Raw genomic sequence first — 21,433 nt, forward strand, 5'->3', positions numbered from 1 at the left:
GAACACTGCGGCTTGTTGCTGAGTTTTCTCACAGTATGAATTGAAAGTTGCTGGCAATTAGAGCCACTATAAGATCTGCCATAAGGTGCCGATTATACATATTTAGAGACAATTACATGTTGCTGATTAACTGTAAAATTGCCAATAATAGAATCTGAATCCCATTGCGTATTAGCGACACTGAAAGAATTGCAACTTGTTGGGCATTGTACCAATTGTAAAGTGTGGGGAATTATAGAAACAATGAATATTTGTCAATTATAGACACCGTTGGAGATGTGGTCATAATATTGCTAATTATAGAATATGAAGTTTAATTTGTTGGCTATTTTGAACACTAGCAAATGGAAATAATTGGTGCAGCAGGAACCCTAAATGTTGCTAATTCTGGGCAACCGAAGATCGGTTGGTGATCGGCCTTCAGAAATTGTACTTTGTTATTGCTCACAGATGGAGTATGAACTGTGGCATACAGTAGGAAATGTTACTTTATCCAATGAACTGATTTGTTCCCAAATGTAGAAAATGTAGCATTGTGTAAATATTTTTAAATGTCTTAATAGTGTAAGAATTGTTATGTCGCTGACCATTAGCAGGTACGAATTTGATACCAACAGTACAATCTTCAGCAAAACAAACTTTTTGTCAGATTTAGGGAGTAGAGACATGGTGTCGGAGATGTTCAGGAGTGCCTTTTGGAAATTGTATGCAGCATAGATGACGAAATTTCATATGGATGAAACAACTATACAAATACTGTATTCTCTGTTCTCCACCTCTGCTAATTCTTTGCATGACACAAATCATTGACTCAGTATAAACTATAAATTTGCTGAGGTGTGGCTGAATTTAAATGGCACCAACAGTTACATGTTGCTGTTTTTCCACCAGGAGGTGAAAGAATTTTTTTTTATTGTTCAGTGACACTGTAGGATCAGTATCTTTTTGATAATGTGAAGCATTGCTTGTGTTCCTACATTTTTATGTTCATGTTCTCATCTTTTGGCATTTGTGGAAACTTTAGCAACAGTAAATTTATTTCTCTGCCATTGTACATTCGAGACAATCTATACATTGCAGATCACAGATATTCCAGGAAATGTAACTTTCCACTGGTGAACACATTAGGGACTGTACTAAATGTGATTTCTAATGTGTTGCCAATGAGAGAGAGTACTTGCTCCACATTATAATTTTGGGGTATGCAGTGTACACAAATCAAATGTGGATGTCTCAAAACTCTAATATCTTGCCAATGACAAACAATGTAGAAACTTGTTGGTGGTTATAGACTCGTATAGAATCCAACTTGTTACTAATTAGGATACTGCAATAATGCTGGGAATTGTATATAAACTCCACCTTGCTACTAATCACAATCACTGTATGAATTCAGCCTTTCTACCAATTACAGGTACAATGGCAACAGTAACATTTGCCAATTATAGACAACCTAGGAACTGTGAAATTTGTGGATTACTAACATACAAACTATTTACTTTATTCTTCTGATTAAACCTAGCCTTTTGCCCTTTATGGATCCTTCTATAAACACCACCATTTGTGAATACGGAGGCTATTGGAATTGTATTAAAAGCACCGTGTTGCAAATATTCAGCTGTTAAGAAATAACAAATGAGAGAGAGAGAAATGGGATTAATGTTTCCAGACAATGTTCTTTTTAGAATCGTGACCATTTTCTCATTATTGACACCGTATGAACTATAAATTGTTGGTAATTTCTGAATGGTGAAATTGATGATTATAGACGCTGAAATTTGTTTGTCAATTGGACACACGGCAATAAATGTATCATGTGTGACTGTATATCCCCATGTGACTGTTGTTGACTTTGAACTGTGATTTTGATAATCCAAAGAAATGAATTAATTGGCCATTAATTGGAGGATCTATAACTTATTGTGGTTATAGAAAACAAACTGTAAATAGTTTGTTACTGTGGGATCTGTTAATGTCTGTCAGTTGTAGATACCCCAAAAGTAACATGTTGCCAATTATTGATACTGTAGGAATTGTAAAGCTATCAAATGTTGAAATTATATATAATTGTGACTATAACATTGCTGTTTATCAATATTTTAGAAATAAGACCTTCTTGCTGAATCTAATCACAGTAGGAATTGTCAGCTTGTTGGTTGTAGACAGAATGAATTTCCACTTTTTGCCGATCAATGAACTCTATCGTTGTCAATTATACATACACATGGAATGTATAGTTCTGGTCGCCTAATTATAGGAAGGATATAAACAGAGTGGAGAGAGTGCAGAGAAGGTTTACCAGAATGTTACCTGGGTTTAAGCATCTAGAGTATAGGGAGAGATTGGACAGATTAGGTCTTTATTCTTTGGAGCGTAGAAGGTTGAGAGGGGATTTGATAGAAGTATTTAAGATTATGAAAGGGATAGACAGAGTGGATGTGGATAGACTATTTTCGTTAAGAGGAGGAAAGATTAAAACAAGAGGACACGAGTTAAGAATTAAGGGGCAGAGGTTTAGAGGTAACATGAGGGGGAACTTCTTTACTCAGAGAGTGGTAGCCGTGTGGAATGATCTTCCGGGAGAAATAGTGGCGGCGGAGTCAATTGTATTATTTAAGAAAAGGTTGGACAGGTCTATGGATGAGAAGAAGATGGAGGGTTATGGGCATTGTGCAGGGAGGTGGGACTAGAGAAGGGTGTTTGGTTCGGTGCGGACTAGAAGGGCCTAATGGCCTGTTTCCGTGCTGTAATTGTTGTTGTTATGTTAACAACACTATGAAGCAAAGGCTTTGATAGTTTTGGACATTGTAGGTCCTGTTGTTATTGGCAGTCATTGGTATTGCAGTGTCTGTAATATTGCAGATTACAGACATCATATGAACTGTAACTTGTCAGCAGTTATACCCTTAAGAAACTGTAATGGCACTGACTGGAGACCATTATTGGGACTATGTCGCTGATAATGGTACCATTAATTAGCACCAATCAAGTTGTTGATTTTAAACACCTGTGAACATTTTTTTGCCAATTATCAATGAAATGAGAATTTGATGTTGCTAATCATGGACAGACAATGGTTGTTGCCAATTAAACACCAACATTATGAGGGGTCTAGATGTAAATACAGGTAGGCTTTTTCCACTGATCTTCGGTGAGATACAAACTAGAGGACATGGGTTAAGGGTGAAAGGGGAAAAGTTTAGGGGGAACTTTCTTCTCACAACATAGTGGGCAAAGTAGAATGAGCTGCCAGCTGAAGTGAATGTGAGCTTAATTTGCACATTTTAAGAAAAATTTGGAGAGGCACATGGAGGCCTTGGACTGGGTGCAGGCCAGTGGGAGTAGTCAGAATAATAGTTTGGCACAGACTAGAAGGGCTGAAGGGCTGTAAATGTTTTATAGTTCTATAAACTGTAACATCATACATGTACAAAATATATTCCTAATTTAGGAACTATCTATTTTTCCTGATCATAGACAACACATGAACTGTAATTGGAGAAAAAATTATTTTCTGCGTTTGCACGGACATCTTCCCTGCCGATCTTGGTGCAGTCAGTGGCCAACATGGTGAAAAGTTTCACCAGGACATTGGGACCATGGAAAAGTGGCATCAGGGCAACTGGAATCCCTTAATGCTGGCCGAGTATGGTTGGACACTGACTTGAGATTTACAGAGCGGAAACAGGCCATGTTGGCCTTTCGATATGATGAATACAAACAAAAATCAACGTCTTGTGGCGGCGCACATTCTTGTAGCGGCGAACCAGCCCCGCTTGTCTCTTGTGGTCGGCGGGGCAGCCGCGGCAAGGATGGCGTCATGGGACAGTCTCTTGCAGTCCAGGCGGGAAGGTCACATACACGCTTGCATCATGGGGACATGAGAATTGGGATGTTGGTGGAACGAGACAAGGCTTAAAGGCTGCAGCGCACAATTCAAATAAATTTGGTTGTGATATCAGAGCTCACAGCCTATTATCTCAGTCTCTTTGCTCCGCTCGCTCACAACTTGCTACAGTCTAAACATTTTTAAGTCAGTTGAACTGACGCAGCACGTCAGCATTATTGTGCAATTAAACATGTTAAATTCAATAAAAGTTAATTTAATGTTTCTCCAACTTCCTACGTGATGCAGCAAATCTGAAATTAGCTTTCTGTTTAATTTGAAGTTTTCTATCATAATCCCCAATTTTTATCCCCCAAGAAACAAACCTTGTGGAAAAAAATTGATGTCCAGTGTTATTAACAGTGAAGCAACTCCGCTTCCTGATTATGGCAGGAGTGTAACCAGTTGCCTCTTGGACACTGAAGGAAATGCATCTTTGTTGGTTTATAGGCACTCCAGAGAATCTAAAAATAATGGATACCAAAAAACCAAAGTGCATTTGTAAAGGACTAGGAATATCTTTCAATATTATTTATATGGATTTTTAGAAGATATTTGGCATAGACCTTAAGAAGAGACCAGATAAATTTGAAGGAGATGGGAGTGTGTACAAATAATTTATCCCATTAAAGGACTGGCTGTGTGGAAGGAGAAACAGAGTATGAATAATGAACCACATACTCTGATCAGCATTTAAGATTAATTATATCTGTGCCTTAGCTACTAACAGCATTTATTATGATTATGGGCTCAGTTGTGCACTTTTGCCAATGTTAACTGGCAAGTGATGCGGATTACTGTGGGGAAAATTAGTGAGGGAGAGGGAGAGTGGGGAGGGGGGGGGGAAGAGAGAGAAACACAAAGTAACAGATGTAAAGAACAGAACTGTTGCTGGGACCTGAAACTAAAAACAGAATGTAGGAAATGCCTAATTGATCAATTGTTAGTGGAGAGACAACTGAATTAATATTTTACACAACCTTACAGGGCAACTACCCAGTTTTGATACAAAGAAAACTTTTCAATTTGCCAAAAACAAAAGATGAAATCCAATCTTAAATTGGGTCAAGAGGCTGCAGATATATGGGGAAAATTAAGTGTACAATGGAAAAATTAAATTCACCACCAACTGGAAGCTCGTGGTTGCTCCAGCAGATTGAACATGTGTCCTAGAAAGAGGAGACCCAATTTGTTATTGTGTCCTAAAAGTGAGTTTATCGGTAGGTGAATTGGCCACTGTAAATTACCCCAAGTGTAGCAGGTGTCAGCAAAACCAATATGGGGGCAATTTGAGAGAGAATAGTTGCAGGGAAATAAGTAGGGGGGATTGGTATTGATGGGTTTGACCAGACAGCCAGCATAACATTAGTGGGCTGAATGGCCTCTGATGTCATAAAAGGTGAAAAATCTGAGAAGTATAAATATCACTGCAAGAGCTTTATGTATGTATGTAAAAAGGAATAAATTAGTGAAAGTAAACATTAATTTCAAAGGCTGGAACAGAACAAGTTTTAAATGTCTTGAAAGGAAATGGCATTGCATTATACATATTTTGTATTTTCACTATTAAAGGCCCTGAAGTAGATAAAAATATTAGGAAACTAAAGGGCAATTCATAGTGCATTACTTGAAGTAATTAATACTAGCAACGATAAAATATCAGAACAAATAATGTGACTATTAACCCACAAATCCCCCCGGAACTGATGGTCTATATCTGAGAATATTAAATCATGATCTTTTGAAATATCATGGCTGGTGGAACAATCCAAGCAGACTTGAAATTAGCAAACATGGTAATTCAAAAAGAAGTGAGTGAAAATACAAACTTCAGATCAGTTTTCAAGACATAAATTATCAGCAAAATGCTGAAATCCATTATCAATATTATACCTGTATATTTAACTAAATAACCTTCTGATGCATGCAACAACGTGCAAGGAATACAATGCCTGTTAACCCGATGGGATGAACAGATGTACCTTGATGCTTGAGACTTGGTTCAGCTTTGTACTATTGTGTTCATTGAATAAAGACCAGGAACTCCTAATCAAACAAATCTATTTTAATCATTTGGTGTGGTGAAACAACTAATTAAGCTATGGACTATTCAGTTCTGATCGCTAATGCAGTTTGCATGTTTTCCCTGTGTGCACGTGGGTTTCTGCTGAGTATTCTGCACTTTCTTTTTTTTCCCCCACGTTCCAAAGACCAGGTCTGTATCTGCAATGAGCTGCCAGAGGAAGCTGTAGTAGCTGACACAATAGCAACATTTAATAAGTTAAACAGGAAAGTCTGCAGATGCAATCCACGAAAGTACTGGAGAAACTCAGCAGGTCATGTATAAGATGTAAAGGGTAACCAATGTTTCAAGCCTGAGCCCTTAGTCAAGGTGTGAGCAAAAAGCAGTCAGGCACCTGAATTAAAAGGTATTGGGGAGGAGAGGAGGCGAAGGGGCAAGGGGAGAAGTAGAAGCTTGCGGGTAAAAGGTTACAGGCAGATCAGAGTTGTATGTGAAATAAACCTCAGACCAGATATTGTGCCGTGATCGGCCTCATTCCATCTAGTTTACATCATTGAGCTTGCAGTTCCCTGGGAGGATGCAGTAGAGGAGGCCTAAAAGTGCAAGAAACTAAAGTACACTAAGCTTGCAGCTGATGTACAGCAAAGTACCTGGAAGGCGAGGGTGGAAGTAGACTGTAGGGGATTTGTAGCCACGTCGACATCAAGGCTACTCCAGGGAGTTGGGAGCGCGAGGAAAGATACACCAACAAGCAGTGCCTATGGATGAGGAGAAAGGATTCCATCTGGCCCCCAAGTGATTGAATGGCATCTAGGGGATAACCCCACAATTCCAGGATTCTCTGCTGAACCTTCCAGTGGTGTCGTAGGTCTATCAGAAAACACTGAAGGAGGGTGCCAGAAGATGCCACCACTCACTTGGCTAGGCAGAGTCTAGGCAGCAGGAGTGGAATAAGGGATGTTAACATCTAGTCCTGCATATCATGTGTGTAGCAATTGCACCACGCTGTTAAAGCACCAGCAACCCTGGTTCGTATCTGGTGCTGTCTGGAAGGAACTTGTATGTTCTCTTTGTGTCTGCCTAGGTTTCCCCAGATGCTCTGGTTTCCTCCCTCCCTTCAAAACGTATGGGGATTGGGTAGCACTGACTCATGGGCCGGAAGGGCCAGTTTCCATCTGTATGTCTAAAGATAAATATCCTTTTACTGACCAGGATTTTGAATGCTATCAACATTGGTCTTTAATAATCAGTGTTTGTCAGTGTCGCTGAGATTCTGCACATTATTCATCAGCAAATTGGGTGGAAATCGTTACATTGATAAGAAAAGGTAATGCTGAATGGAAATGGGATCAAGATGTGCATTAGGATTTTGTGTGTCCTGACTTTTTCAGTGCCAGAGAAATGACATTGGGAATTAAACTTGTGTGTCTTGCAGTGCCCATCATCCCCAGTTACTTGTACACTCTTCAACATCAAACACCGGCAGAGAAACCAACACCAAGCCCTGAAGCTATTTCACCAACGAGATTTCAAAAAATATTTTCTTATTACGACAACTTGACAATGGAAACGGGAAAGGATGGTGAGCAAGGAGTGAATGGACTCAACGCATCACAGTCTGCAATGATCAATGCAACATCCGCACCTGGTTCCAACACAACCTGTTTAAAAAAGGACCAAACCCTGCTGAATGAGAATGTTCAAGTTGGTTTGTTGTTTGCTTCCAAAGCCACTGTGCAGCTTGTAACCAATCCCTTCATTGGTCCATTGACAAATAGGTGAGCCAATGGGCCTTAAGTCTTGCAATAAAGCTTGACCGTTCTGCTAACATTAAATGAATATCCATTTGAAAGAGAAACCCAAACGATCTCGACAGGTGAAATGGAAAATATGTCGGGAACTAGAAATCTTAAACATGGACGCCCCCTCCCCCCACTCACCCATACTGATGGAAATGGCTAGCTGATCAGCCATTTGTGGAATGAAGAACCTAATTGTCATTTTGCGTATACACAAACATGAAGTCCATGTGAATTCATTGGATCTATTTAACTAAGAGCACAAGAAGATAAGAGTAAGATTAAGACATAGCCCCTCATGCCCACGCTGTCACTCAACATGATTGTGGCTGCTATATCCCACGCCTCACTTCTTCTTCTGTGTCTGTTGCCCCATAAACATCAATTCCTTGATATTCCAAAAATGTAACCACTTTCTCTTTAAGCAACCCCAGTGAACTAGATACATTTAATTGTTATCTGAGTGAAAATAGAATAGTTGGATCGGATGATTGGTGAGCTGAAGAACACAAAAGATGCCAGTCTAGTGAAGGTGAATAGCCTGGATACTTTCTGCAATAAATCCTACATGTTTTGATTATAAAATGAACTCTTCTTGAAGCTCTTACAAGGATTAGAATGCTGGAAAGACTCAGCAAGTCAAGTAGCACCTGTAGAAGCAAAATATGTAAGTCAACATTTCCGGTCAAGATGAGTTCTGATGATGGACTTGCATCCTTTGATTTATAGATGCAACCTAACCTTTCTACTGTGTGAAACCTTAACACGTTCCTTGCTGAGGTCTATATATTCAACGTCCACAGCTCTGCCCAAATCAACCTTCTTGGTCACATTTTCAAAACATTTATCAGACATGACGCCTCACTTGCAAAACCATGCTGACGATCTTGAATGGGATTTGTCCATCCAAGTGGTGCATATGTCGTCTCCCTCTGAATCCTTTCTCATAACTTATCAACCAGAAGCATTAGGCTCACTGGTCTGTAGTTTCCAGGTTTTTCCACTGTAGTTCAGTATTTGTCTTCTGGCACCTCACCTGCACTTAATGATGACTCAAAAATCACAGCCAGGGCACCAGCAATTTCTTCCGAGCTGCCCACAGTATCCATATATAGATCTGATAAGGCCCATAAGAGTTGTCTACCTTCACATGCATCCGGACCTTCAGCACCTTCTCATGTAACACTGACTGTTCTCAAGATAATACCATTAACTGCCTCTAATTTCCCAGACCTCATGCCTTTCTCCACAGTAAAACAGAGAAGACCTCATTGAGGTCTATTATTGCATATTTTTCCTCTGCCTCAAATCATATCTAATTCCACCCATTGAAATCCATCAGATACAGATTACCAATCAACTGGTCAAAAATAGAAACAAGCTAGATTCATTGTTCGTGTTATAAGGATGATGTTCAAACCACTTGTAATGCTGGCAGATACAATGTTCTTGTTTAATGACCTACTTTCCCACCGAGATGGAGCCATCTCAATTTTGGGAAATTAATCTGCAAATTAATATATTGCTTAAAATGGAAACTCCATTCTGTTTGCAGGATAGGATATCAGCTGCCAATGTTTGCAGGGTTTGTCATCATGTTCATTTCAACAATTAGTAAGTAAAACCTTTTTCTCAACTACAACTCTTAACAAGTTTAGAATCAAGAGATGTGTGTAGTGGAATAGAGTGATTCTAAAATAATCCTTCAAACGATTTCTAACAATGATATTCAGATCAATTGATTTTGAAGTTCCGATAGCTCAGTGGTTAGAGCACTAGTTTTGTAAATCAGGGATTATGAGTTCATCCCATGCTGGGGCCTCATTTCTGTGAGGGGCAACTCTCTGTCTTCCTTACGGTAGACCAAGTTAAATAATTTCATGTATGTTACATTCTAAATGTAGTATTATGTGACAACAATGGAACCTTTATCTTTTGTAATCTTGTCTAATCTTTGTGTTCTTACTCCACAGTGTTTGCATTCTCAAAGAGCTACGTGTTATTGTTCTTCGCCCGATCTCTGCAGGGTGTAGGTTCCTCTTGCTCCTCTGTGGCTGGTAAGAGCAAATGTAGGAGTGTCATAATGTGTAGGACAAGCAGAAATCTAATATTTACCCTGTTTCAACAGAAATCTTCACTGAAAAATTACCTGTGTTTAAATGTTGGTTGTGTGTAAATGATGTATTTGCAGTTACTGCAAGTCATTGTCGCATTAAACCTGGGTTTAACAAGGGGTCATTTTCTCAAGCAGTCCACCAAATCCGCTCTGTAGAAAACCAAGAGCACATTACAGTATGTAGTGTTATGGTGAAAGATCAGTTGGAACATCAGGTCACTGATGTGAGGTTCATTCAGGTGCTTGATGGCTGCAGGGAAGAAACTGTCTTTGAGCTTGATGGTATGCAATTTTACATACTACTGTCCAATGAGATGAAGAAGAAGACCATGTGTCTGGACTGGGGTGGTTTTTTCAGTAGGAAGTGTAGATAGAATTGGTGGAAGGAGGCAGGTTTGTATGATGTCTTGAGCTGGATTCACCACCTTCTGAAGCTTTCTGAATCTTGGGTGTCCAGCTAGGCGGCTTTTGATGGTGCACCAGCAAAAATAATGTTCCATTAAAGTAAATTATATATTTTTATATTTTACAATGAAATAAATTTCGTGCTTTTTTTTTCCTGGAATTTGCATTCTTGTTATTTAAGTTAGGATGTACAGTATTTGGGTGTTGTTAGGTAAAAACATCATGAGCTGGGAATGTAGAAGGAGTCACCCAGTGCTGGGGCGTAACAAGATGCAGTTGTGACCTTGTACTCTCAAGATAAGAGTGGGGATGACAAATTGATGTGCAGGAAACTAGCAGAGAAGGATAGCAACAGTTTATTCATTGGACAATGTCATGGTATGATAATTTACTAAGTACGTATCCTAAGGTATATAAAAAACACCACTTGCTGATAACGGCAAAATGCGCCTTCTCCAACTAACACTGTGAGTTGCAAGTGTTACAATCCGGTAATAAAGAACAAAGAACCTTGATTTCGACTCAGTCTGGTGTCTGACTCACTCATTCATGAACAAAGCAGACCTAACAGTGTGCAGAGTAACGTGGTAACAAGTAAAGAGGAAATGTTTTACTTCACGCATTAGTCATGTTGAACTTCAATGCCTATGTTCAATATGGTGCAATACTGTGACACATTTCTTTTCTTTTGTAGGTATGGGAATGTTGGCCAGCATTTACACCAATGATGAAGAAAGGGGTAATGCAATGGGAATTGCTTTAGGAGGCCTGGCTATGGGGGTTTTAGGTCAGTATCTTTTATAAAGCTGATTCTTTCTTAAAGAATGCAATTCATATCAATGGCACCTCAGCAAGCACGGCATAAGATTGTGGCTAGATATCAAATATTCTTTTATTCACTGTCAGGGATTTCTGGAAGCCATTCTAAAGCAAACCTAGAAACATTTACCCTGATCATTAACAATAACAAAAATTCCAACAGATTTCCACATCTGGGGTCTCCCATCCCAATCATTAATTGGTAAGGGAAAAGACTCTTGAAAGTTGAGTATGTGAAGCAAAATTATCCTAGATTTCACTTTTTCAATAACCATCTATATTTTTGCAATAACAAGTGGTAATTTGGCACAAACATTTCAAAAACGGATTAGTATCTTTGGTGTTATTTTATACCAACTTCCCACACCCCAATACTGCTTCCCCATGAATTTCTCTCATTACCATTATTGTTGGTGGGTTGTATTGGACAAACTAATTTTGAAATACAGTAGAATCCCCATTATCTGGCACCTATGGGGATCACGGATATCGGGTATGTGAATTTTCTGACAGTAGAATCCCCATTATCTGGCACCTATGGGGATCACGGATATCGGGTATGTGAATTTTCTGGTTGACTGAGGCTTACTCTTCCAATACCTAAGTAATAAACCTACTTTAGGAATACACCATCTGAAAGACAAAAGACAGTGCAAAATGTGATTTGACAAAATGGATTGTAGTCTTTAATAATGTAAAGTTCGCTTTAATCAGGTAATTCCCATAATTTACAAAAATTTGAACTCCAGTCGCTAGCACTGCAACAGTGTGGCACTAGCCACTACACTAACTGTGCTGCCATTGTAATGAACCCCAGTCAATTTTAAATTTGTGAATCTTTTACCTACCGTATATGCTGGTGTATAGGATGATCCAAGCATAAAAATGTTGCCTCAAAAATAAGGTGTCATCTTGTACAGTGAGTCGAAAATCCAAACCTTGACAGCAAAGTCTCAACACTGTTGTCATTTTTCCCCCTCCCCCTCCATATCTTATCACCATCCTGCCGCCTCCAACTCAAGAGTCCCAGTCAGGCCCTTGGTGCACCTTTCATGTGCGGGCATTCTGACTCCCCTCCACTCAAGGGACGATAGCGAAAGGAATGTATGTGCATTGAGAGACTTTGCTAGTTCAGCAGGGCAAACCTGATCACGTCCAATGAAGTCTCAGCATTCCCCCATGAGGTCCATCCATCTCGTCTTATTTTAAATGTTATCTAATTTTTTTTTTTGCTGCTCTTTTTGAGCTTCTGGATGATTGAATTCCAGATAATAGGGATTTTACTGCATTGATTAGATCCTTTCAGATAACGAAATACATGTTTCTATCTATATTGGAGTCCATTTCAAAGATTATAATATTTTAGAGAAATACTGATCTCAAAATCACAATCAGTTATCTCAAATGCACATGGGGAAAATTACATTATGAGTAAATTAATACTTATAGATTTTTAATGATGCCTTTCAGATTCATAAAGAACTTAAATGTTCAATTTCATTAGTAAATAAAACACTGAAGAAACACAATGCAGCCTATTTTAAAAAATATTGACCTACTTCCATGTTCATATGAATTCTATGTTCATCAAGGGAGGAGGTATTACAAATGGGAAATGAATCTTCACAATTTGATTACACAGTTTTTAACATTCAGCCCAGGCTGAATTCAATGCTAATACGACTCCAAGGAAGGTGCCAAATTAAGACTAAATTTGGGGAATCATTTACTCAAGAATATATTTTGTTTTTGCATAGAATGATTGTGACAAATTACGTTTGGACTGATTTCAAACACAAAACTGTCAAAGTGTCATCCAGGCACTTCCCCTCCCCCCCCCCCCCCTTCACTCATTTCCCTCGAAAATGAAATATTTTAAAATTTGTCTACTGCTTTCAAGAAGAAATTGAACAAAGAAGTACCATGTACTGAATACATGAAATGCTCGGTATTTCATAGAAGATCTTGGTTGTGTTAGTTGATTCCAGAGAGAATTGCTGTAACCAGTTATCATACACTGAGTTAAGGAGCTTGGAACAAAACCAAGAGAGGGCACAGCAAATCCCTATCTAATGACTTCTGCTGGAATTTGCTGTTGTTGAATATTGGTAGGAACATTCTGGGTTCAAATGTGGCGCCAGCACAAGCAGATAAAAATAAGCCTGTACTGAAACCCAGGGTTCATCACATTCCATTACTAGTCCTTTGATTCAGTAAGAAGGTGTGTGAACGGTTTTAGAAACGTAACTTCTGCTCTAATATGAGGCCCTTGCTCTTTCAATTGATGGGCCTCATTTAAATCCCTGCAGGCTCAGAGACCACCCAAGGAGAGTGAATGACCTGGGATAAGGGAACAGGTGAGTTTTTGGTGAGGCCACCTAAGTTTTCCTTTTGACAGTGACTGTGAAGCCATCTAATTGTATGAAAATAGAAAATCACCCTTAAAAATTTAAAAAAACTGGATTCTACAAATCTGAAATAGAGTTGGAAAATGTCAAACACTCAGCAGGTCAGTCAGCTTCAGTAAAAGCAGAAGCAATTAAAATTCCTGATCAAATGAGACTGACTAAACTGCGGGCAGCAAGCAAGGAGAGACAGGGACATTTAGCTGGCAATAGAGTGGATTACAAATGAGCATTGCTGGTGGTCTGGAAGCTGACTAGGCATGTTATCAGTGCAGTGATTGCTATGAGCAGAACTTTACAGCTATTTGACGACATGCCAAATCTCCTCAGACATTTTAGAAAAGATAAATGTTAGGTGTTTTTATGGTTGCCTTGGCGTGCTGGCTGCAGGTCTTCTGAAATATCAAATCAGAATTTATTGTCACGACCAAGTCATGAAATTCAGTGTTTGATGGCAACATCATAGTGGAAACATTCATATTATAAGCATCTTACAACATTACTATAAAAAACTTTTTAAAAAATAATGCATAAAAAGTAAGGCAGTGTCTTTGATTATTCAGTAATCTGATAGCAGAAGAAGCTGTTCTTGTGTCGCCGAGTGCTCGTCTTTAGGCTCCTGTACCTTTTTCCCGATGGTAGCAGAGTGAAGAGGGCATGGCCTGAAAGGTGGGGGGCCTTTGAGGATAAGACACCATCTCATGTAGATGTCCTCGATGGAGTGAAGTCTGGTGACTGTGATGTTGCAGGCCAAATTAACAACCCTCTGGAGTTTATTCTTGTCAGTGATGCAACCACCTAGAATGCTCTTCATGGTTCACCTGTGGAAGTTTTTTGAGTTTTCAGTGACATACTGAATCTCTTCCGACATCTCACAAAGTACAGGCGCAGGGCAGATCCTCGGAGAAGTCCCAGCAAAGTGAAGGTACTAACCTCTGTCCCATCAATGTGGACAAGTATGTGATTCCTCTGCACCCCCTTTCTAAAATTGATAATAAAGTCCATAGTCTTAGTGATTTAGAAGCAAGATTGTTGTATGGACACCACCCAATCATATTCTCAAACTCCATCCAATATACTGACTCATCATTTCTGGTTATTTGGCAAACAATGGTAATGCCGTCTAACTACAGGAAGCATATCAATAACATTGAAAGAGTGCAAAGAAGATTTACTAGGATGTTGCCAGGTCTTCAGGAGTTGAGTTACATGGAAAAATTAAACAGGTTGGGACTTTGTTCCTTGGAGCAAAGAAGAATGAGGGGAGATTTGATAGAGGTTTACAAGGTTATGAGAGGTATAGACAGAGTGGATGTGAGGAGGCTTTTCCACTTAGATTGGGGGAGATAAATACGAGGGGTCATAGTTTTAAGCTGAAAGGGGAAAAGTTTAGGGGAATATTGGGGGAACGTTCTACATGGAGTGTAGAATGAGCTGCCATCTGATGTGGTGAAGGCAGGCTTGATCTTGAGTTAAAAAAAAAAATTGGATAGATACATGGAGGGAGAGGTCTGGAGAGTTTTGGAATGGGAGCAGGTCAATGGGACTAGTGAAATAATGGTTAGCACAAATGGCCAAATGGCCTGTTGTTTGTTTTGTTGCTGTAGTGTTCTATACAGTTTGGCATGCAGAGTTTTGCCGCCAGCCTTCCAGACCTCTGAGGGGATTCCATCCATACCTGCTGCTTTGCTGGGACCAAGGAAAGCTGCCTCAGGACCTTCGTGATGCCATCATCATCATCCTGTACAAAAACAAAGGCGAGAAATCAAACTGCTCAAACTACAGGGGAATCACGCTGCTCTCCATTGCATCTATTTAGGATTCTCCTAAATAGAATAATACCTAGTGTCGCCGAAAATGTTCTCCCAGAATCACAGAGCGGCTTTCGCGCAAACAGAGGAACTACTGACATGGTCTTTGCCCTCAGATAGCTCCAAGAAAAGTGCAGAGAACAAAACAAAGGACTCTACATCACCTTTGTTGACCTCACCAAAGCCTTCGACACCATGAGTAGGAAAGGGCTTTGGCAAATACTAGAGCGCCTCGGATGCCCCCCAAAGTTCCTCAACATGGTTATCCAACTGCACAAAAACCAACAAGGTCTGGTCAGATACAGCAATGAGCTCTCTGAACCCTTCTCCATTAACAATGGCGTGAAGCAAGGCTGCGTTCTCGCACCAACCCTCTTTTCAATCTTCTTCAGCATGATGCTGAAACAAGCCATGAAAGACCTCAACAATGAAGACGCTGTTTACATCCGGTACCGCACGGATGGCAGTCTCTTCAATCTGAGGCGCCTGCAAGCTCACACCAAGACACAAGAGCAACTCGTCCGTGAACTACTCTTTGCAGATGATGCCGCTTTAGTTGCCCATTCAGAGCCAGCTCTTCAGCGCTTGACATCCTGTTTTGCGGAAACTGCCAAAACGTTTGGCCTGGAAGTCAGCCTGAAGAAAACTGAGGTCCTCCTTCAGCCAGCTCCCCACCATGACTACCAGCCCCCCCACATCTCCATCGGGCACACAAAACTCAATACGGTCAACCAGTTTACCTATCTCGGCTGCACCATTTCATCGGATGCAAGGATCGACAACGAGATAGACAACAGACTCGCCAAGGCAAATAGTGCCTTTGGAAGACTACACAAAAGAGTCTGGAAAAACAACCAACTGAAAAACCTCACAAGGATTAGCGTATACAGAGCTGTTGTCATACCCACACTCCTGTTCGGCTCTGAATCATGGGTCCTCTACCGGCATCACCTACGGCTCCTAGAATGCTTCCACCAGCGTTGTCTCCGCTCTATCCTCAACATTCATTGGAGTGACTTCATCTCCAACATCGAAGTACTTGAGATGGCAGAGGCCAACAGCATCGAATCCACGCTGCTGAAGATCCAACTGCGCTGGGTAGGTCACGTCTCCAGAATGGAGGACCATCGCCTTCCCAAGATCGTGTTATATGGTGAGCTCTCCACTGGCCACCGAGACAGAGGTGCACCAAGAAGAGGTACGAGGACTGCCTAAAGAAATCTCTTGGTGCCTGCCACATTGACCACCGCCAGTGGGCTGATATCGCCTCAAACCGTGCATCTTGGCACCTCACAGTTCGGCGGGCAGCAAACTCCTTTGAAGAAGACCGCAGAGCCCACCTCACTGACAAAAGACAAAGGAGGAAAAATCCAACACCCAACCCCAACCCACCAATTTTCCCTTGCAATCGTGTCTGCCTGTCCTGCATCGGACTTGTCAGCCACAAATGAGCCTGCAGCTGACGTAGACATTACCCCTCCATAAATCTTCATCCGTGAAGCCAAGCCAAAGAAAGAGTATTCTATGATTCTATGGTTTGCAAATTTATAGACCACACTGGAGCGAAACTTGCCTATGCAGTCCTGAGTGTACAGGAAACAGAACAAGGGTGCAAGCACCGGCTTTGAATTGATGGTCCCAGAGGAGGAGATGAATGTTACGCATGTGCACTGATTGGAGTCTGTTGATGAGCAAGTGAGGATCCAGTTGCAGATGGATAAAGAGTAACTCTAAGCCCTTAGTTTCCTTTAATCACAAATTTTGCTCTTATGGTATGATCTTTTACCAGATCTCTGAAAAATTGGAGGTAGTTGCAAACAAACTTGGAGGGGTTGAGAGAACAATGGGAGTAACTGTGCTCTTACCAGCTGAAAAAGACTGCGGAAAGTTTACTTGAACTGTCCTGGAGAATTGTAAACAGGAAGAGGCAACTTAGCACAGAAATGTAGGATACAAATAATATCATTGCTAAAAATCTGAAATAACAGCAATACTGGAAACCCCCAGCAGATCTGGTAGCACCTTTGAAAAGGAAAAAGAAATTGAGGTATCATTAGTGTGGCGCGGTTCATGTCATGGTTAGTTCAACACTATTACAGCACCAGCTACCAGAGTTTGAATCCATCACTGTCTGTAAGGAGTTGTATATTCTCCCCAGGTTCATGTGGGTTTCCTCCCACCCTTCAAAATGTATGGAGTTAGTAGGTTAATTGGTCACATTGGTGTATGTGGATGGTGGGGGCTCATGGGGCAGAAGGGCCTGTTTCTTTGCTGTATGTCTAAATTAAATTAAAATCATAACGTGAAGATTTTCATCAGAGCTGACCAGTTCTGAACCAAACTGGAAAGGCCGGTTAGATGAAATTTGTGTTGGATGTGGTAGTAATGTGGACTGATTGGATGTTATAGGACATCGAACAGTGGAGCACAGGAATGGGTCTCTCAGCCCATGTGTTTGAGTATAACATGGTGTCTGATCTGATGCTTGCACCTGATTGATTTCCTTGATCCTGTTCGTATTCACATGTGCCTTTTAAACTTGACTATTGCATCTGTATCCATCACTGCTTCTGGAAGCCATTCCGATGTCTACCACTCTCTGTGTAAAATATTAATCTTGCACATCACCCTCAAACTTCCTCACCCTTACCTGAACTTCACCTTAAAATTCATCTTTGCCCTGACTAGAAAACGCTGGAACCCCTCAGCTGATCAGACAATATTTGTGAAAAGAGAAATTCAGTAAAATCCGTTATCTGGAACTCAAGCAACTACGAGCCCCAAACAACCATTTAAAAAAAAAACACAAATAGGTATAAAATACGTAAGTTTAAAATTTGCGCCCCCTGACTGTCAGTTTGCTGATTGCACAACACACAATCTCAAGCAACCAGCAAATTCACCTATCCGGCATCTGCCGATCCCCATAGGTGTCAGATAAGAGGGGTTTTACAGTATATACTGTTTCAGGTTAAAGGTGAGAAAGGGCCTTTGATCTGAAATGTTTACACGGTTTCGATTTTCACAGATGCAGCCTGATCTGTTGAGTATTTCCATTATCTCTCTTTGTGCTGGTGTTGAGCCTCTTTGTGGATGTAAATAATTCACATCGAGAAAACTCTTGAACCAGATACGGATATGGTCTATCCCTTTCCTGACTTGTGACATATTGTTCCTTCACACTGTTCCCGTGAATGTCAATGAAAGCTGAAGCAACATCTAGCCCACGAAGCAACACGACTAGCCCAGAATGCCAATTTGGCCAGCATGGGCTGAAAGGCCTGGTCTGTGCTCTGTGAATTAAGACTCTTGTTGATGCATCAATTTGCTTCTTTACAGTGGGCCCACCCTTTGGAAGCATCATGTTCGAATTTGTGGGAAAAACGGCTCCTTTCCTGTTCCTGGCAGCACTGGTGCTGCTGGATGGAGGTGAGTGAGGGAAAAGATGGAAGACTGCAGTTGGCTGTTTAAAATGGATTGATGCTGATTTATCATTTTTGTCTTCTTCAGCCTTACAGCTGTTTGTCCTCCAGCCCTCCAAACCACAACCAGAAGTAAGTATTACGTATGTTGATTTGAAAATGTGAATGCACCTTATGAATAGTCAAGAGATTTAAAATTCAGATTCTGTTTTTTATTTGAATCATAATTAAATATTCCTCATTTTGCATCTGTTTGATCTTTTCCAGAGTCAAAAGGGGAGCTCACTGTTTACCCTTTTACGTGACCCGTACATATTAATTGCTGCAGGTATTTCCAGAATAAATACAGACAATGTAATTATCTCACGCCAATGTCTTCCATTTTATATTGTGGCATCTTGGAAATGATATTTGTACTTCAGAGGTTGGTCAAATGAAACAGAGTCCGAATGGAACAAAGTATTTAAATTGAAAAGCTAGAAAGGAGGCTGAAAAATGCAACTGTTTAAGACTGGAAGAGAGATTTTAGTGGAGAAAAATATACATAATATGCATGTCACTGGCAAAGCCAGAATATATTGCTATCTCCTTATTGCCCTTGAATTGGTTGATGACAGGCCATTTAGGAGAGTTAAGAATGAACAATATTGATTTAAATGTCAGTCACGTTGAGGCTAGTCTTGGCAAAGGTAATGGCATCAGAGAACTGGTCAAGTTCTCACAAGACTCAAATAGATTCACAGCATCAATTTTTAAGGAGAATGATGAGATTCAAACTCGCCTCTCCAGATCTTTAGTCAGGATTTCCAAGATACATTTATTACCACATACAGCACAGATCTGATGCTGTCTGCAAAGAGTTTGTATGTTCTCCATGTGTCTGTGTGGGTTTCCTCTGGTTTCCTTCCACTGTTGAAAAATATATCACGTTTTAAAAAATCATTTTAAAATTGAAGTTACCTTTATGGTACTGTAACCCCAAAACAAAGGATTTTCCAGGTGATTCAAATGAATATTTAGTGGACCATTGTTCTGTCCATCTTAGCAAATCATCAGTATCATGTCTCTACGGCTATTCCAGATGTACACATCAATATGCAGGAATAGAGGGATATGTATCACGTGCAGCAGAGACTTAATTTAATTTGTCATCCTGTTTGATGCAGACATTGTGGGCCAAAGGGCTTGCATCTGTTCTGTGATAACTCTGTTTTTGTCTCTCCAAAGCCACTGCTTAGCCCACTAGACAGTATCAATACTTTCTGTAATATCCGATTTCCAGTAAGTGCAGAGCTTCGTATCTCACAGTTACAGCATCATCTTTTCTCTCCTGTCCTCATTGATCTCAGCCCATTGACATCTCTCTTGGAGAGTTCATTTACGAGCTAAGAGATCACCATCAACTCCACCCACCTCACAGCTGGCACCACCACAGTTGTACCTGACCTACTGACCATTTCCAACATTTGTTTCTATTACAAAATGTAGTTAAAAGTGCTTAAATGACTCTTATTTTACTAAATGGTCATTGCAAAGCAATCTTCTTTACATAGAAGAAAATAATCCTCAAAAAAAATAATCTGTTGATGCTAGAAACCTGGAACCAAACCAAAGATTGCTGAAATTCCACTGCTGATCAGAGGTATTTATGAAAAGAGAAACGTAATGTTAAATCTGTGTAGTTCTCCTGTGATGATGCCTGGCCTGCTGAGTGTTTCCGTGAAGCCATCCATAATTCTTCATGCTTGTGTTCTGTATTCACTAACAACACCGACTAATCTGTCTCCTACATTCACATCCTGATTGTTAATGTATAAAACAAACAGTAAGTATCCAGCACAGCTTTACAATCACAGGAAGAGGAAACCGTCCTCCCATCACCTTTTGGTTCCTTTGCCAGTTTGTTGACCCCCTCTTGTTTCTATGGGTATTTGGGTCAGTTTTCCACCTTGTGAAAGGCCTATTAAAGTCCCTGCTGAATATATAAGGTGCACTGCATTCATGAATACACTTGAAGCCTCCGAAAGATTCCATCCAACTAAGGCTTTGCTTAAAAAAACAAGTACTCCTCAATTCTCTTTTCTCCAATGGGAAATTTCTGTGTCTAATTGTAAGATACAATAGGGAAGTAGTGATAATAAGAGAGTGAACTCCAGGAGAACAAAGGCGAGGGAACACAGATATGATGTTCTGGTGTAAAGGGCAGCAGTTTTGGGACTGGCAATTGTTATGGGCTCAGAGGACCCTAAAACCCAGCAGCAATAGAAATTCACAAATGGTTTAATTATCTTTAAACATGAAAACAGGATCAAACTTTAACTATAACTTAACCCCCTTCTAATTCTAAGGGCACATATATGTGATGTGTATACATTCAGGAAAGTTCTTTAATTCACAATCCAATCTCACTTCTCCAAGTTCACTGGTATCAGGCATTTCTTATACTGTATATAGAATTTAACATTTATGAATCTTCACCAGGCTTTGGTGCTTGAAAGGTAAATGGTTACCACTCAGGAAAGTTCTTGTCAGTTTTCAGAGAAAGATTTGTTGCTCATCACACACACACCATTGATTCCTTCTGATCAGCCACTTCAGTGTCTTAATGAAGAAACTTGCCCCATCAGGGTTTTATGGATGATAACTTTTCTTTCTTTCAGGTCATCACAGAGTTCCTTTTTGTTTCCCTTATTTCAAGTGAAACATTATACAGCCAGCTATCTCTTGTATGGACCACAGAGGCTTTG

At 40.2% G+C, this 21,433-nt stretch overlaps 1 protein-coding gene across 8 annotated transcripts in view; it reads left to right on the forward strand.

Annotated features, from left to right (window-relative positions):
* The window catches only part of LOC138744224 (synaptic vesicular amine transporter-like), a 146,641-nt gene that overhangs the window by 105,487 nt on the left and 19,721 nt on the right, over positions 1-21,433 (forward strand). For all 8 annotated transcript variants that reach the window (XM_069900046.1, XM_069900043.1, XM_069900042.1 and 5 more), the window contains 7 exons: positions 7,345-7,687; positions 9,264-9,322; positions 9,682-9,765; positions 10,924-11,016; positions 18,604-18,693; positions 18,775-18,818; positions 18,954-19,014. In XM_069900046.1, the coding sequence (XP_069756147.1) occupies positions 7,345-7,687; positions 9,264-9,322; positions 9,682-9,765; positions 10,924-11,016; positions 18,604-18,693; positions 18,775-18,818; positions 18,954-19,014 (774 nt within the window). The remainder of the gene's footprint in view (positions 1-7,344; positions 7,688-9,263; positions 9,323-9,681; positions 9,766-10,923; positions 11,017-18,603; positions 18,694-18,774; positions 18,819-18,953; positions 19,015-21,433) is intronic.

The sequence above is a fragment of the Narcine bancroftii genome, chromosome 10, assembly GCF_036971445.1.
Source record: "Narcine bancroftii isolate sNarBan1 chromosome 10, sNarBan1.hap1, whole genome shotgun sequence".
Taxonomy (NCBI): Eukaryota; Metazoa; Chordata; class Chondrichthyes; order Torpediniformes; family Narcinidae; genus Narcine; species Narcine bancroftii.